Source organism: Leptonychotes weddellii, chromosome 1 (assembly GCF_054177405.1).
Source record: "Leptonychotes weddellii isolate Sample4059 chromosome 1, ASM5417740v2, whole genome shotgun sequence".
In the NCBI taxonomy this organism is placed as follows: Eukaryota; Metazoa; Chordata; class Mammalia; order Carnivora; family Phocidae; genus Leptonychotes; species Leptonychotes weddellii.
The window spans coordinates 142,938,122-142,956,983 of NC_138369.1; the positions used below are offsets into that span (position 1 = coordinate 142,938,122).

The 18,862-nt window shown below is 42.7% G+C and overlaps 1 protein-coding gene across 1 annotated transcript; it reads left to right on the plus strand.

The window, feature by feature from the left end:
- The first annotated feature begins 14,587 nt into the window (after positions 1 to 14,587).
- Positions 14,588 to 17,523, plus strand: DPPA4 (developmental pluripotency associated 4). Its single transcript, XM_081802660.1, has 5 exons — positions 14,588 to 14,687; positions 14,912 to 15,060; positions 15,147 to 15,197; positions 15,461 to 15,773; positions 17,324 to 17,523. The coding sequence occupies exons 1-5, from the start codon at positions 14,588 to 14,590 to the stop codon at positions 17,521 to 17,523; spliced, it is 813 nt and encodes a 270-aa protein (XP_081658786.1).
- Positions 17,524 to 18,862: the final 1,339 nt, after the last annotated feature.

Consider the following 18,862-nt stretch of genomic DNA (forward strand, 5'->3'; position numbering starts at 1 on the left):
CATTCTCCACATCACTGCTGTACAAAAATGGTGCCCTTCAATACAAATGGTTCTGAAAAGTTTTTACTTAAAAATATACCTGTTTTTCTTCACTAAATAAGAAATAAAAAATACTACAGTCCAGTTATCTATGTCTGGATATGTGGGCTGTTTCGAGTTTTCCGCTATTTCATACTTTCTACAAAAATTTCATACTTTGGGACATTTTATATATTGTAGCTTATATTTTCTTTCTGTAAAACTTTTCCTTTTCAAATTTATTATGTTTCTATCTTTGTGAGGTCTTGTATTGAAAAATACACTAATTCTCTTTGAAATGCTCTATACTTAAGACTGTTGGATCAAACTGCTCTTATTTAGTATTTGTGAATGAATGCAGGTAAAGTTTGAAGAACACAGATAAGAGGGAGGTGAAGGATTACAGGCCACTGCTAAGGGTGGACTCTGCTGTCACAGAATTTACAAGTCTGGAAATCGAAGCTCCTCGGCTCTACATGAATAATCGCAGTAAGCAAACTCACAGGGGACAGAGGCATAAACCCAAATGATGCCAATTTACAAGAACAAGTGTAATTCTCAAGAGAATCAGATAACCCTCTGGGGTGGTCATTCTCTTTCTAGCCAAATGTTCCCAAGAAGACAATTCTTAAGTGGCATGTAATTCGGTGAGTAAGAAAACGCAGTCCTGAAGAGTTAGCTGGAGATTCTGCAAGGCTCCTGTCATCAGTCCTAACAGTAGACAGCACCTATCTCCATTGCTGCAGATTAGACCATGTTGGACAGTTAGCAAAACACTCGGGGATCAGGAAGTTGCACGGTTCTAATAGTCGACCGTAATTTCAATGTGTTCATTCTAAGAAGTCAAACAATACAGAAATATATAGTTAACATTGAACACTCAGCCCTTACCCATCTCTTTGTTCCCATGTGTTTCTTCTTTGCTTCTGTGTTTATGTTCTTCCCTGAAACTCTCATTTTGGGCTTTTCTTTTCCTTTGTGTCTTCGTGTTTCTCTTGCTCTCCCCATACTCTTTCCCTTACTATCTTCCCCCTTTCACTAGTAATTTATTATTGAAGAGTATTCTGTAATAATAATAAGAGTTCTGCACCCATTTCCCCCATAGGGAATGGGGGCATTCCCTGCACCATCCATGCAAGTCTTCAACACAATTGGAGACGCAAGTAGGACACGGCTGTCCTACAATTTAACCCAGTCCTGACACCATCTTCTTAGAGATGTGCTCAGAGGCCACAGTTTAAGGGCTCAGTCCTACCAAGCTGCCCCTCCCACCACTTCAGTTACTTGTAAAGTCCAGGTTATCTGTGATTCCAACCCACCAGCTATAGGTGGGAGCTTCCGACTGATGAGAGGGCAAAACACAAGCTGACACCCCGCAAACCACCCCTCCTTAAGGTGGGATTTATAAATAACATTCCTCGGGCACTAGTAACTGCCTAAGAACAAAGGCAGGGGAAAACACAGTCAATGGCTAGCTGTCTTAATGATACACAAGAAAAACATAGCAGTGCCTGGCTGGCTCAGTTGGAAGAGCATGTGGCTCTCGATCTCAGGGTCATGAGTTTGAGCCCCGTGTTGGGAATAGAGATTACTAAATAAATAACACAATCTTAATAATAGACCCCCAGGAATCTATAGACTCTATTTCCTGGAGTCCTAACTTCACCTTCACTTCCATAGGATAGAAAACCCTATATAATCAGTCACTTCTCACAATCACAATGCAGCTCTTTGTGCCCACGGGTCCTGTCTGGCCTGGTGCTTTAATGAGAACACCCTTTTGCACCATAATACATCCCAAGAACTCTTTCTTGACTGTTGATCCCGCATCACAACAACTTCCTCCTTGGGTTCAAATAATGTGCTAGAGTGGCTCACAGCCCTCAAAGAAACATTTTACTTACGAGATCACTGGTTTATTATAAAAGGATGTAACTCAATAGCCAGACAGAAAAGATGCACAGAACAGGGGATGTGGAAAGGGTGTGGGGCCTCCAGGATTCCCAGTGCGCCCCTCTCCCAGCACCTCCAGACCCTCACCGACCCAGAAGCTCTCTGCACCCCATCGTCTGGGTTTTTATGGAGGCTTCCTTACATAGTCATCGATGATTAAATCCTTAGCCACTGGTGATGGATTCAACCTCCAGCCCCTCTCCTCTCCCAGAGTTAAGGGGTTGGGACTGAAAGCTCCAATCCTCTAATCACAGGGTTGGCTACCTTAGCAACCAGCCCCCTCCTTAGGTACTTTACAGAAGCTACCTCATTAGCATAACAAAACATCTTTACTGATCTCATCCCTTAGGAAATTCCAAGGGATTTTTAGCCCTATACCAGAAACCAGGATGAGGATCAAGTAAGTATTTATTAAAAGTCCCAGTATCATAATAAGGAAGGCCCAAAACACTTCCATTTGTGTGATTCCATGTATATTAAAAAAAATAAAAGACAACGTAAGTTTACAGAAAATGTATAATTGAAGAAAATGTTTACCTCTAACAAAGTTGCATGACTGATATATTTTTCTTTTAATCGTTTTAATGTATCCCTGGCTATATGGATAACCTCATTTGGAGATCATTTTAAGTGTCTAAATATGAGGCTATTTGAGAATGTGAAGCCTGGACCTCTTGGTTCCCTTTATGGTAAGACCTGGCCTTTTTTTTTTTTTTTCCTACGGTAGTTTCAAGTTTTTATTCAAATTCCAGTTAGTTAACATACAGTGTAATATTAGTTTCAGGAGCAGAATTCAGTGATTCATCACTTACATATAACACCCAGTGCTCATCATAAGTGCCCTCCTTAATCTCCATCCCCAATTTAACCCATCCCCCGCCACACACACCAAGACCTGGTCTTTATCATAAATTTTATTTACCTTGGGGAAAATTTTACTGTTTACCTTTTACTTATATATTATTTTTGTGAATGACTTTCAAAAAATGTTCTTCTCCTTTATTCTCCTATATCTTTAGAGATGTAGAGGCTCATGGGGTGCCTGGGTGACTCAGCTGGTTAAGCGGCTGCCTTCAGCTCAGGTCATGATCCCAGGGTCCTGGAATAGAGCCTTGTGTTGGACTCCCTTGCTCAGCAGTAAGTCTGTTTCTCCCTCTCTCTGGCCCTCTGCCTGCTTGTGATCCTGAGCTCTCTTGCTCTCTCTCTCAAATAAATAAATAAAATACTAAAAAAAAAAAAAATTAGAGGGGCGCCTGGGTGGCTCAGTCGTTGGGCGTCTGCCTTTGGCTCAGGTCATGATCCCAGGGTCCTGGGATCTAGCCCCGCTCATTAGGAAGCCTGCTTCTCCCTCTCCCACTCCCCCTGCTTGTGTTCCCTCTCTCGCTGTGTCTCTGTCAAATAAATAAATAAAATTAAAAAAAAAAAAATTAGAGGCCCATTGTTTAGCTTCCCTTGTATCAGTAGTCAAAAATTTAAGTGTGTATAAATAGGTATTACAAGAACATTTTAAAGCCACCCAAAAAATAAAATGTCACAACCTTCCAATAGAAAGCATGTAAAGGGGCCCTTGGGTGGCTCAGTTGGTTAAGTGACTGCCTTCAGCTCAGGTCATGATCCTGGAGTCTAAGGATCCAGTTCTGCATCGGGCTCCCTGCTCAGCAGCGCTCTCTCTCTCTCCCCCAAATAAATAAATAAAATCTTAAAAAAAAAAAGCAAGCAAGCAAGCATATAAAGAGGAACAGTAGCAACGTTCTTTCTGGGGATTTCTATAATTTTCATCAGTATATAGAACATAGTGTAATTCAGAACTCTAATTTTGAGTAATTTCCATTTATACCACTGAGCAGCTCCTGTACAACTTTTGCTTCAGTAGAGTGGAGCTCTGATGCATTCTTGAAGTGTCTGTTAGCACCGTGATTGAATTGATTTGGGGGACCCAGAAAATGTTCTGCCTCCATCTTTATCTCTGTATTTTTTCACCAAAATTTAACTGGCTCTAGGGTCCCAAACAGACCAGTTTGACCACTCACTCTGACAAAATCCAAAGACAGACAGCTGAGTGGTGATGAAACAAGAAAAGAATTTCAGAGGCCAACAACTAGGAAGACAGCAGACTAACATCTTAGGGACTGTCCCCAAAGTGCTGAAAATACTTCTAGGTTTATGTAAGGAAAATGTGGGACAAAGGTGGGTGGGCCCATGCAGCTGGGCAGTAAAGGTCAGGCCGGCCAATCACAGTTTTGGGGTGAGTCACATGGGGTCTTGCTGGCTCGGGGCAGTCCTTATTGCTTGAGGGGGTAGTTCAGTTCCCATCACAGAAAGCTCCACCTGCCAGGTCTTTGCCTGAGTTGAGAGATAATCTGAAAAGAACTTAATCAATTAGAAAGTGCAGACTGAAGTCAAAATGGAGGTAGTTTAAGTCCTCTTTCAAAACTTTAGAACAGCTCCGAATGATGTCCATCCATCCCTTATTACGTTTTTCTCCAACGATAGCAAATGCTTCAAAGCCACAGACAGGTGGTCCATTGATGCCTCTGCAACTGGGGGTTGATGTTTGAGGGGCAGAGAGAGAGAGAGAAACCTATGCTCAAAATCAATACACATTGAATTCTAGAGATGTTTTAACTCCGCATCATGTTTAAGAAGGGAAACACTCAGGAATAAGAAAATTGCACAGTTGTAATTTTCAACCATAACACAGCATCAGCTACATTTTTACCTTCCTTTGAGATACTCAAATGAAAGGCAGGCTTGTATGAATGCAAAGTGCTATTATCTATCTTCTCCTTGAGGCTGCATTTAGTAATCATTCTCATTTAAGTTACTCTTACTATCCTTTGCATGGTTATGCTTCTAGCTCAGGAGGAAAGCAATTCTTATCATAAAAGCCACCCTATTTCAGAGTCCGATAAAATTTAAAGCCACAAGAAAGTGAATTATACTTGACAAGAGTTTAGGCTTCTGAACAAAAATGCATACATGCTGCAGCAGAATTAAATTAAGCTTGCTTTTATAAACTCTCATTCCTAAATTCCTCGGGATGATTAACTATGTAAAAAAGCCTCAGGTACTTGAGTTTTTGATTCCCAGTCATTGGGACACTAGAGCCGAAAGGACTCCCAGAGGCACCACTCGATTCATCCCCGTGTCCCTGGAGATAGACCGCACACCTTACACAGAGGCCTTGTGTGCAGGCTGGCCTGGGGTGGGGGGGAGGACTGAGGATAAGATCAGTAAAGAGGCTTTACAGGGGTGCAGGTGAGAAGAAATAAAATCCTGAATGCAGAGGGTAGCTGTGAGGATGATGAGGAATCAGTGCTGTCAAATGTTGGGGAGGCAGACTCAGTAATACTTGGTGGGTACTGAGGTAGGGTTCTGTCTTCACACTGGGAACTGAAGAAATGGTCTCAGCCACCACATCTTTTTTTTTTTTTTTTTAAGATTTTATTTATTTGACAGAGAGAGACACAGTGAGAGAGGGAACACAAGCAGGGAGAGTGGGAGAGGGAGAAGCAGGCTTCCTGCTCGATGGGGGGCTCGATCCCAGGACCCTGGGATCATGACCTGAGCCAAAGGCAGACACTTAACAACTAAGCCACCCAGGCGCCCCTCAGCCACCACATCTTGTCAGAATCTTTGGATTCTCCTTCACTTCGAAGAAAGTCATCTCGTCGTCTCCAGGTGAGTTCTAATGATCACAAACACTAGCACAGAGCCAGCTCCTTCCCCATTTTCTTTTTTTTTTTTAATTTTTTTATTTATTTTTGAGAGAGAGAGAATGACAGAGAGAGACAGAAGGGTGAGGGTCAGAGGGAGAAGCAGACTCCCTGCCGAGCAGGGAGCCCAATGCGGGACTCGATCCCGGGACTTCAGGATCATGACCTGAGCCGAAGGCAGTCGCTTAACCAACTGAGCCACCCAGGCGCCCTCCTTCCCCATTTTCAAATGCAATCAGTTTCTTAAGGCCTGCAGGCTCACAGCTGCCTCTTTCCCAAGCACTTAACAGCCGACGACTTGGGTAATCAACCCTAGGAAATCTCCAGGTACCATCTGTTGGCTTGGTGAAGAGCACATTTTAAGAAACTTACCTATATCCTCCATGGTAATGGTGAATCTCCTGGAATATTAATAGATTACAGTTGATCTTGGTTTCAAAAAGCATTGTCCTCAGTGACATATTTGGGATAAACTAGGGACACAGGGCTGCCATGGTAATTGTACAGATGGGGGGCTCCATGCTCATGCTCCAGAGAAAGAACGTGAATCGAGGCTGATACAAAGCTCAGGAGCCACCTGCCAAGCCCTGTGGCCTCACTCAAAGCTACATCAGCCTGAAGGTAGGGGCAACCTTTTTTAAGTGGTCGACTTGAGTGGATGCTTTTTTGCAATTTGTTAGTTCCAAGGTGTGTTATTTTTCAAACGTATACTAAATTTCCTATGTGCAAGTGATGGCCCTTGGACACACACTTACTTTGGCCCTTAGCACATACAGGGGGAACAGAAGCTGGAAACCTAATAACCAAGTAGTGATTCTCCTGGACCACATTTAATCGGGAGGAGGGTGGGGGGAGCAGGTAGGTGGAAGCAAAGGAGAGCCAACTGAGGTTTTCAAGGAATGTTTGTTTTATACAAACATTTCGGTATTCATGTATCATCAATAGGACAGATCTGTACACCCTGAGGCTCCTATAACTCTGGAGTTCCCTCTTTAAGATAAAGTATAACAAATTAGATATGCAAAATTGCTAGGGTCTCCACAGAAACTTGGAATGGACCACTTACAAGTTAAGCTTCAGTAGCTTCATGATAAAGGTGCCCCTGATTAACATGTCCTGTTCTGTATTTATTTTTTTAAATAGGCTCCACACGAATGTGGGGCTCGAACTCACCACCCCAAGATCAAGAGTCACACGCTCCATCGACTGAGCCAGCCAGGTGCCCCCATGTCCTGTTCTTTTTTTTTTTTTAAAGATTTATTTATTCATTTGAGAGAGCGAGAATGAGAGCGTACATGAGAGGGGGGAGGGTCAGAGGGAGAAGCAGGCTCCTCGCCGAGCAGGGAGCCCGATGCGGGACTCGATCCTGGGACTCCAGGATCATGACCTGAGCCGAAGGCGGTTGCTTAACCAACTGAGCCACCCAGGCGCCCCCTATGTCCTGTTCTTTAAAGCAGAAGTCATGGAAAATGTAACTCAGTGACACTGTATTTCCTCGCATTTCTGGAACTCATCCTACTGGGAGGTAATTAAGGACCAGAACCACTTTTCATTACTAGTGCTTGACACAGGGTGAAGGAAGGAATGGAGAAAGGGAGACAGTTTATAAACAAAGAAACCAGATGGGCTTTTTTCCCCATGATTTCAGCTCTACCGTCTACCTCCAACTTTTCCCTTTTTTAACCCAAATTATTATTATTTTTTTAAAGTTTTATTTAAGCAATCTCTACACCCAACGTTGTGCTTGAACCCATGACCCTGGTATCAAGAGTTGAATGCTCTTCCGACTGAATCAGCCAGATGCCCCTATCCCAAATTACTAACCTGATAGCCTACCTTACTCTCCAGATTTACTTTTTTTTATTTAAAGATTTTATTTATTTATTTGACAGAGAGAGACACAGCGAGAGAGGGAACACGAGCAGGGGGAGTGGGAGAGGGAGAAGCAGGCCTCCTGCAGAGCAGGGAGCCCGATGCAGGGCTCGATCCCAGGACTCTGGGATCATGACCTGAGCCGAAGGCAATCACTTAACCAACTGAGCCACCCAGGCGCCCCTCCAGATTTACTTCTAAGTGACTCATCTGTTTCTTTTTCTTAATATTTTATTTATCCATATGAGGGAGAGAGAACATTCGAGTGTGTGCGCGAGCCCGAGCACGGGGAGGGGCAGAAGAAGAAGAAGAGGGAGAGGGAGAGGGAGAAGCAGACTCCCTCCGGAGCGCGGAGCCCAACAAGGGGCTCAATCCCAGGACCCCAAGATCATGACCTGAGCCGAAGGCAGATGCTTAACTGACTCATCTGTTTCTTAAAAAAATAACTCCAAAAGGGGCACTGACTTCCAACTATAGGGGATACTTAAAAGGTAGAGTATAATAAATACGCCGTGTCGAGTTCTAGTATACTTATTACAATACCAGATATGGAGAAAAGGTATTCTTATACCCTGTTATAAATTGGTAGAAGTCATCCTGGATAAAAACAAAACCATATAAATTTTGAATAAGCTCAGCTTTTGAACCAGCACTTCTAGCCAACAGGTTTGGACAAGTACCCCAACCAGCCTCCACAGTCACCTCCCACCAAAGCTCTCCCACAGTCAAATACGAAATGGTAGTGGTGGTGTGTGATACAATCCTGTTTTGTCTTCTGTAAATGCAGATTAATGACTCTGGAAGATTCATTGCTTCCAGGTAAATAACTAAATGCCTCATTAACTCAGCTAATTTTATTCAACTAAAACTTTTTTTGGAAGAGAAAATACACACAGAAACAAAAAAGAAAAGCTGGCAGGAATCCGCCACATCTCTCACCTTATTCAGTCTCCAACACTATTAATAGAAACATCTGTGAAAATAAAGGAACCCTCCTTTAGGGTGGAATGGGAAAGCTCTGAAGCGGGAGCACTCATGCTTGTACCACTCACTGCGACCCACAGAACCAGCAGAAGGAGAGAAGAATTATTTTGACGAGGGCATTTTTTACATAGGAATTTATCCCTTGCCTTTAAGAAAAGGAAGATTCCCTCTCTGCCCCAGCAATAAGGCTAACTCCCCCCGCAGCCGGTGAGAAACTCCAACCTCAAACTGTTGTCCTTCTCCAATCAACTTTTGTTCAAAACAACCCTCCCCAACTTCCTCCAAAAACCTAATAAAAGCTGATCTTCCCTTTGCCTCTTTGGATTTGCGTAGGGTTCACCAAAGCTAGCTTATCTTGAATTGCAATTCCCGTATAAACTCATTTTTTTAAGTAAATAAAATTACCATTTGCCTCTATTCACCACAGCTAGCCTTGATCCAACACGTGCTGCGTTAGACACTGTTCAGGTGTGAGACGTGTGAGAGCCTATTTAGCCATCCCTGCAACCCTCCGAGTAAAACCTATTGTTTTCCAGACTCCCATCTTACAGGTAAGGAAAGTGTTAGATAATTTGCCCAAGGTCACACAGCTAGTTAAAGGGCGGTTGGGGTTTCAATGCAGCCCGGCTGTGGAGTGTTTGCTCTTACCCAGAACTCCCCATTACCACGCCAGGGGCCCGCATCTCAAGCTGAAAGCTGCCACGGCGGTTTCCCAACTCACCGTCTGGTGTCTGCGGCGATCCCTCTCCAACTCTTTGTCCTCATTACGGTTGAAAGATCTTTACAAAATGGTCGTCAGAGTCCGCCCGCCCCTACCCCCACCCCTACCCCCACCTGGAATTTTTCAGTAGCTTTCCATTGCTCTTTGCCTAAAGATGAGAAGGTCAACCTATCCAGACTCAGCTAACATTTTCCTCCTCCCCCTCTGAGCTCCAGCTTCACAGCCCTTATTTTGTTCCCGAATTGAGCTGATCCCTCCTCTCCTCTTCAGTTAATTCAGTTCTTCTGGTCCTTCAAATCTGACACTTTCCTGACTTCATTGATGAGGTCAAAACCCCTACTGCAGACCACCAAATGTAGGGAGCTTTTCTGCTTTAAGTGTCGTAATTGAGTAGTTTTCCCTGTTTTGATATGTATAAATAAATGTAATGCATTTTAAGATCCTATAAAAGATTATATTATATTAGTTATTGATAATGAGTTACCTAATGTCTGTTCTTCATTCCAGGCTGTAAGCCCTTGAGGGCAGGGTCTTTGTCTGCTTTTGTCCACCGCTGTCTCTCCTGTACTAAGCACATAGTTGCCGTCCATTTATCGAGCATTTTTGTTCAATAAATGAATGAGAGATTCAATTATGAATATTTTTCCAACTAAGGAGGAATAGAGCTTTATGCATTGACATAAAAACATTTTAAAAAGCAGTTTTTCTTTCGACTAAACATTCGTAAGAAATTTTACGCATAAACGTATTTCTCTAAAGAAACAAACTTACATATATTCCTATTTTACATTTGAGAAACCAAAGCACAAACACATTGTGTTTCTTCAAGATTGCTTATAAATTACCACAACTCCAAGCCCAACAAAAGCATTTGGCTTTTTGCTTCATTTGAGAACTCAGTATTATTATTTCCAATTATGCTCAAATATTTTTTTCTTCAAATATTTTTTAAGTTAAATCGTGCTAACCCTCCTTATATATAGAACATCAGCTATCCTGTTGTTTTTTTTTTAATCGTTGGTGCAATTCTTTCAGAAATTATTTCCCCCAAAATCATGGTAGGTCTAAGAATTCCTAAGTCATAATCTCAATATATACTCCATCTATTAATATAGAAATTATAGATTGTACCTTGCCCAGGATGAGATGTCTCAATATCTGGGTTTGTACTTAATTTAGAATTTAGTCATGTTACCTCCAATTACACTGGGGAGAGAAAAATAATTCAATCAAATACTTTGTATATATTATACATTATATAAACCTTACCTAGTAAGTATTTACTGTTTGTTGTCTGTGAACCGGGGTAAAATACTTAACAGTCAAAACCGCCATATGACCTCCCAGGTGATCTAGATTTCTAAATACTTCTTTCATCTTTGGTGCTTTGGGGCTTGTTCAGTCCTCATCTATACTTGCTTCTCCACTCCTGGATCCCATTTACTTACATCCTGTGTCCACGTAGTTCTCTCCTGGGAGGATATTATCACCTCCATTCCGGGTAAGGATCATCTCATCTTCATCATTTTGGGGCACGCAATGAGATGTAGGAAAACAAAACAAAGGCACATAGTAGACTTTGTAACCTGACAGAGGAAGGTTTGAATCCCACAATCGCTGGTTCTTAACATAGAAGATTCCTTCACTTCACATTTCTGATCCCCCACAGTTTGACAGGGAGGAGCAATCTGAGTGGGAGGTATTTTCAGACTAACTTTAAAGAGACTAACTTTAAACTCCCTGACCTTGTTTGGGAGTTGTAGGTCAGGGGCTTGAGGAGTAGAATAAAGCTCGCCTAGACTTGATTTCTGGCTCTCTCTTACTACGTCATCCAGCAAGTTACCAATATAATGTTATGCATACTTTTGTCATCCATAAAATGGGGGACCATAAAATAATGGCTGTGAACTTTTAAACCTAAAATTTGGTCAAAACAAATACTTAAAAACTACTCTTACTAGTTGTTGGCAGACGGGAAGGTGGTAGTTTTATGAGTACAAATGGAATGCTGGGGTTGTGACTGGTTGAGAAGCTTGCTTAAGAAATAAAATTATGTGGGACACAAAAAAGGTTTTGCTTTCTTCAAACCACCAGTCCGGCCCTGGAATTCTTTTGTTTCCACAAGTTGCCTCATTAAATCCCTTCGAACATCCTGTTCAGAAGTCTCCAGGAACTTTTGTTTCTCCCTTGGATTTTTTCAGAAGATTCCAACTTCCTGATGTCTCCTGAACCACACGGTAGGTGATTATGTTAAAAAGCTCACAGAAAGTGGTAGGAAAGGTATTACTAATTAATTCATACAAGAGTCACCTCAAGAATTAGAGAGTACACAGAATTAGCATTCACAAATTGTGGGGGAGGGAAAAGGGGGAGGAGAAAAAGGAAAGCGCCTTTGGGTGACAGGAAGTGGGAGGAGACTTTTAAAAGAGCAATCTTGGGCCCTGGGCCATTTCAGAAGTAAGAATTTTCTTTCTGTCAACGTTGACTTCTCTTTGGGTATGGAGAAAGCAAAAGGCAAAAAGGTAAATACAATTTTAGCGGGTTTGTTTCTGTCTTTGAGCGTCTCCTCATGTTTCTCCTTGATCCTTCCTTCAAGGAGAGGATCCTTGAAAGCACACTTGATCCTTCTTTCAAGGAGAAAAGAATGTGCCTTAGAATTTCCTCTTGTTAAGAAAAAAAAAAACAAAACAGTAAAGTCCTAAATAACGATCGCGCAACCTGGTATATTGGGGCAAGGAGACTGTAAGAAATGGGGCTTCCTATTTGAGTTTAGAAAAGATACTTTATCCCGTCCAAAAGAAGAATCTAGTATCAGGGCTGGAGGGGAGTGGTAACAGGAGAAAAAGGGAGATGAGGGGAAAACTTTAGGAAGAGGTAATGGACCTGAGGTTGGGGAGAACTAGATCCTTTAATTTGCCCTCAACAGACACCGGTCCTAAACCAGAAGTGGTGGGTCTGAACCCGTCTTTTCCCAGGGTCACCGGGGCTACGGAATAATCCAAAGCCAGACATATTGACAAGCACCACAGACAGAAATTAAAGGTAGAGAGGCTTTGGGGTGCCTGGGTGGCTCAGTGGGTTAAACGTCTGACTCTTGATCTCAGCTCAGGTCTTGATCTCAGGGTCGTGAGTTCAAGCCCCGCAATGGGCTCCAGGCTGGGTGTGGAGCCTACTTAAAAAAAGAAAGAAAGAAAATGTAAAGAGGCTTTGAGACTTTCCAGTGTCAAGGGAACCCGAGTACTCTCAAGAATAGTCTCTTTCCTTGGGACCATCATTTTTACTCTCTCGATTTTAAGATGTCAGTCAGGCCCCAAAGTGAGTAGTTTGTGTAAAGCCATGCAAACGTAAAATTTGAATACGAACGCAAAGCTGCTATAGAGATGTAAAATGCCATACAAATGTTAATTTGTCCTGTTCTCCCACCTTGGGGACACTGGAAAGGATTTAGATTTAGGGATTTTGTGTCCATCTGAAATGCCTAAATGTGTGCCTTTAATTAGGTAGCCTCTGAGCCTCAGCTTCTGCATCTGAAAACCAAAGTTAGAAATTGCCACCAGGTTGCTGTGGGCAGTAAATAAAAGAAAATAAGAAACGTGTCAACACCTTATGTAAGAGGTTAGTTTCTCTATCAGATAGCTGGATCCCCACCGTTCTCTTGTTCCTTCTGGTTCAATTAAACAATGTTTGAGGGCCTAGGAGGAAAGAGAGATTCTGCCCTTAGGCAGCTTACCAGTCAAATGGAGTAACCAGCATTGATCAAATCAGACAAGCAAATGTAAAACTACGACTGATAAGGGGGAGGAGTGAGGCAATGTGTAGATGTGACTTGGTCTGAGAAGATCAGAAAGGGCTGCTGGTTGAAGGAAAACTGGAGATGAGATTCTGAAGAAGAAGGGAGATTTAAGAAAGTGAGTATAAGGCTGGGGTAGAGTGAGCGATATCTCTTCAGGCCTTGATAACTAGGCTGGAAAGGAATTCTGTGACTAGCCCTTGGGGCCATGGAGTGGCTGGTCGGCTGAATTAAAGATATTTGTATATCTTCATACTGAGCACAATGAACCACTGAAGGAGTATATAGAATCCCTCTGGCAATAGTAGAGGAAAACTTTCTTTGGAAGAGGTCAAGAACAAAGGAATGGGGGAAGAAAATCTTCAGGTAAGAGAATAATGGGTATGGTAGGTGATAAGAGGGCTCCTATCCCCTGCCCAAAGAGCCTAGTTTCTTCTGCTTCTGTGGTTTGTATCCATATTTTCGGTCTTTTTTCGTATTTTCAAATCGGCCTCCCATTTCCCCATCTTCCCTATAAGTAAACCTGGGGTTAAGATGATTTCCTGGAGGAGAATCCACACTGCCAGCGGTGTGTGTAATGACCATCCTGGTGCCGTGGATGTGAGTTATCTTGAGTCAGGGAGTGTCTGTGGTGGGTTGGGCACCCAAGGGAAGATGGACTGGCCTCTGTCCCCATCAGAACTCCACGAAGTCGGGGGAAGACTCTCTGGCCAGCCAATCCCAACCAGTATCAGAAGAAGCTAAAGGGAAACAGCAGGCTTCTGGTGAACCAAAGTTGCAAAGAACTTCCACCAGCGGGACCAAACGGAAAAGATCTATGAAAGAAGACAAAGGTAAGAAGTCTACAAGGCCTCGAATCTCATTTCCTTGGGCTTAAGAAGACCAAGGAACTTTTTGGAAGGAGTAGAACAAGTAGGAAAGAAAATTGGTCCTGTATTCTGAAAACCCTCCACTTCCTTTGGGGTCCAGCTTATGTCACACCTCCCTGAAGCCTTCTTTCAGCCACCTCTGTTAAAACTGGTGTCTTCAGATCTCCAAACTCTGACAATATATTTGGTTCTGATCATCATTTTGCCTTCACTTGCTGCTTAGTGTTAAGGATCTCAAAGTGCAGTGATTTGGGTCCAGAGTGCTATAAATTTGAAATCCCATCCTTGAAACTCCACCTTCTTTTTCTAAGAATTGAGGATAATACTTAACCTAGCTGGGTCGGATGGGGTGGGGTGCAGCCTCCGTTGTAATGTATATGGAATAATTAGGGTAAAAATGCCCACGTGATACCTGACTAGTAATGTGCACTCAGTAAAGCCTCACAACTATTAGTGTCATTATAGTTGTCTGTTCTGGAGGTGTGTTCTGGAAGTCTTTCCTGATCAGTGGGAGTGTGTGAGAAAGCTGTGTGCAGCGAGAACAGAGTACTGCCCTGAGTGGGGTGGGCTGACATAGTTCTGAGAACGGGCAGTTGTGCGTAGCATTGCCGAGTGGTTTATTTTGTTCTTTGCTGAGAGGACAAGGCACCACTGAGGATTTACGATGTCAGGTTTAAAATTCCTATCATTCTCCTGGATTGGAAGTAAGATCTCTAGTACAACTTCGTTGGAGTCTGTGGGTTTGGGTGCTCACAAAGGAGCAAGTAAGGGAGTTTCAGGAAGTAAAAACTGGAGATTCAGAAGTAGTCAGTCAGTCCCAGGTTTGAGGTTGTGTCCCTTTGAGGTTTCTGGGGTCTTTGGCAAGTCAGTAACTATACAATGGGGATTGGGCTGTGAGAACTGAAAGTTGTGCTTTGACATTTTAAAAGGCTACACAAAAGTGAATTATTACTAATTTCATCCCATTCTCCTCCACCTTCTGGTTCAGAAAAGAAGGCACAAGGCGATGGAAAAGTAAGACTTCGGAAGAAAATCCCAGTTCCTCCATTACCTTCTAAATTGCCACCAGCCAACGTGCTTCACCGAGACATCCTGCGGGCCTGGTGCCAACAACTAAAGCTGAGCACCAAAGGCCAGGTGAGGGTCCAGGGTTGGAGACAGTGCTCCTGGGAGGAGGGGTAGGATCCTTGCTTGATTGTTAACTCATTTTTCTCTTGTCTTAGAAACTAGATGTATATAAGAGAATCTGTGAATATGCTTACCCCGATCAGAAGGTAAGTGATTTGTAGAGATTTGACAAGAGTGGAAGGTTTAGTTCTCATTCTAATTACCTATTTTAGCATCAAAAAGTCAGTGGAGGGATTGCCTCAGCCCCTCCTTCCCTCCTTCCACTCCTTCTGAAGAGGAACAGCACACCCACCCCCCACCCCCACCCCCTTCCACCCCCACCCCCACCACTTCTCACAAGGTTGTACAAAATCATAAAAGTGAGACTGCACTTCTGACAGCACCTTAACCTTGTAAACCCTATTTGTAGAAGAACATTCCTGTCACCGCAGAGGAGGCCAAGATTCTCACACAGTCACAAAGAAGATCAAAGACGGACCAGGGGGAAATGTCTCTGGAAAGTTCTGGGAAAAGGATATCTTCTGATGGAACGTACCTTCCTGAAGTGGCTGTTTCCCCTGAGGGTGGGGCCCCTGCCCCTGTTGGGTCTGATGCTCTCCTGGAGGGAGTCGATACTGTTGTTGTGACAACTTCGGCCCCAGATGCTGTGTTTGCCTCCTGGTCCAGAATTGCAGCCAGGGCTGGGAAGGTGGAGACAGTGGAATCGCCCCAGGAGGCCCACGGTAAGCGCAGGATTGAGACCTGGTTCTGGTCCAGTTGAGGAAAAAATGCTGTTGATATTAACCTCCAATCAATTTTAGGGTATATCAAAATCACCTGAATGAAGGGTTGGTGATTCCTGGGCCCTACCCACAGAGTTTCTGATTCAGAACTGAGGTAGGGCCTGGGAATTTTCATTTCTAACAATTTTTCAGCCAGTGCTAAGGATGCTAGTCTGGGGACCGCACTTTGAAAACCACTGCTGCAAATTATTGATGTCATCAGAAGGGAATGGCAATCTGTTTGGCTTTCTTTCTTTCCCCTTTAAGGAATTAAAAGTAAAAGCAGGCTCTAAAACCAACTGCCTGAGCTTAAGCCCTGGGATCTTCTAGCATCTGTTAAGTGAATGACATTAACAAGTTGGTTAATATAGTTCCCAATTTCCTCCTCATAAAATAGGTTGATAATTACATCTACCTCATAATGTTGTAAGAATCATAGGACATAAAATTAAGAGAGACCATAAACTGGTTAGCACAGTACAATGCCTGTTGAGACCCCTGAATCTATTTCGTAAAGGCCTTCCCAGACCACTCCGGTTTAGTCTTTCTATTGAAGGAAACCAGAATATGTCACCTGTCCTAAAGTGTTTTAAAATTTATAATAAAAATTGTTTTGAACCGATGGCAATTAAAGAGCAACAAACCCAGGAAAAGGTCTCTTTTTACTGCCTCAAGGCAGGTTATAAATTCTCTTTTTGCTGGAGACAATCCACTGAGAGGTGGCACCAGAGAAACCTTACTTCTGAGTTCCTTCCCATATATTGACTTTCCCACTGTCTGCCACCCCCAGGAGCCTAAAACTGCTTCCGTTTTTCCTGTCATTTTGCTACAAATTCATCATTCTCTGTAAAAGCTGGGATTCCGAGCTGCCATTTTGAGTCTGTTTTCGTTGTCTGTGGTTTCTTCCAAGTGATGTGTGCCGTACACGTTAATAAACTGATCATCTCTTGTGGATCTTTTTGTGAAGCAGTTCCTGCTGCAAACCCAGGATGGGCAGACGTAAAGGTTTGCCTCCCTTGCGCTGTCATTTACCCACTTGGAGCTATGCCACTTCCAACTATACTTTTTCCTTTTTAAAGTTTTGTTTTTTTTTTTTTTAAAGATTTTATTTATTCATTTGAGACACAGAGATACAAAGAGAGAGAGAGAGCATGAGCACTGGGAGAGGCAGAGGGAGAGGAAGAAGCAGACTCCCCGCTGAGTCAGGAGCCCGACGTGGGGCTCGATCCCAGGACCCTGGGATCATGACCTGAGCCGAAGGCAGACACCTAACCATCTGAGCCACCCAGGTGCCCCGCTTTTTAAAGTTTTAACAGGAACTGTTTTGTATGGTTTTCTAAAAGGGAGCAGAACAGAATATGCTTAAGGTGAAGCTAGGATTCCAGGGCTCATATCTTGGAGCTGGCACTTGAGAAAAGTAGAAGAAACAAAGACCATGATACAGTCTTGACCAGAAGAACATTAGAATTTGGCCATCCTGTGTTCGTACTCACCTCTTTCTCCTTCTCCAGGTGTCAGGTGGTGTGTGGTCCATGGGAGAAGTCTGCCTGCAGACACAGAAGGTTGGGTTCACCTGCAATTTCATGCAGGACAAGCCTGGGTGCCTGAAAAACGAGGGAGAGTATGTGCCCTGTTCTTGCTGCCGGCCTGCAATTTTCCACCCCCACACCTGGAGGACAATATGCTGTGCCCCAAATGTGTTCGAAGGTAACTACCTGGTGCTTTTCTACAAACTAAAACCGGACACCTGGTTTTTAGTTAGGGGAGAGAGGAGATGCATGTTAATCTTAAATAGCCCTGTATTTCTTGCACAAGCTGTCAGTAAACAGTTCCAAGAAAATTATTATGAATTAAGTGTATTCCTAGGAAAAAGAGCATTTTTAGGTCAGGGCTTAATGCTTCTACCTAGAGACCCACCCATAATTATGGAGAAACAGTATTGATTAATTACTGTATTACAGGTATATGTACTTCACAGAAATAATGACTAGAAAAACAACAGCAACAAAGCCCTCTAAGTAGACTACAATCTAATGGGAATACTGGTATGTAAACAGCTGTAATACCATGTGATGACTAGTATCAAAGAAGAGGTTTCTAAACTTGAAGGAAGAATTGCCTACATGGAAAGAAGGAGAAAGCTCATTTTTCAGTCTAGGGACCAACACCAAGGTTGAGAACTTAGAATGAAGTAGAAATTTGATAACAGAATATGGTAAAAAAAAAAAAAAAAATGGGTCTGCTTCCTCCTTACCAAATGGGCATAATAATGCCTATCTGGAGTATTGTGAAGATTAGATGAGTTAATAAGTGTAAAGTTCTTAGCACTTGTCTGACATAGGCAAGCACTCAAAGAAAAAAAAAAATGTGGGTATTAATTATTCCAGCAAGAGAGATTCCTTTCAACGAAGTCATAAAGATGGAAATATACAATGTATGCAAAAAACAGTTTTGGCTCAAATTGAGCATTATAGATTATTACTTAAAATCATTAGTTTGGGGTCTCATTATAGTAAGCATTGAAGGTTTAGAATTTACCCAGTAGCCCATGGTGTTCTTTCAAAAAATGTCATTAGTTATGTGATGTGATCAATGAAGTATCTCTGTAATCACCAAACAACCCACTCTAGAAGCACAATTACGAAGAGAGACAAAAGGTTTTTCTCTATACTTTAAATTCTAAGCCAATTGAAATCAACATATTAAATGACTGGCTGATGCGGAATAGGCCAGGGGGGTAGTTGTTAAATTTCTTATTCTCTGTGTAAACTAAACCAGCTAATTCATTAAGATTTCTGTTTCTAAATAGGATGGGAAATACTTTTAGTTAAATAAGCCACTACAGTTGACAAACTGGGGTGAGGTGGAGCGGGGTGAGTACTGTTGTTTTCAAGCCACAGCCACAACATTGGCTCAGGGAAGGGGACAGTCCTCCAGCAAAGTCCCGTTTCTACCGGCGACCATTTCCATAACTTTACACAAGCCACTTCACTTTTCTGGGCCTGAATTTCCACATCTCTAATATGAGAAGCCACATGGACAGGGAGGTG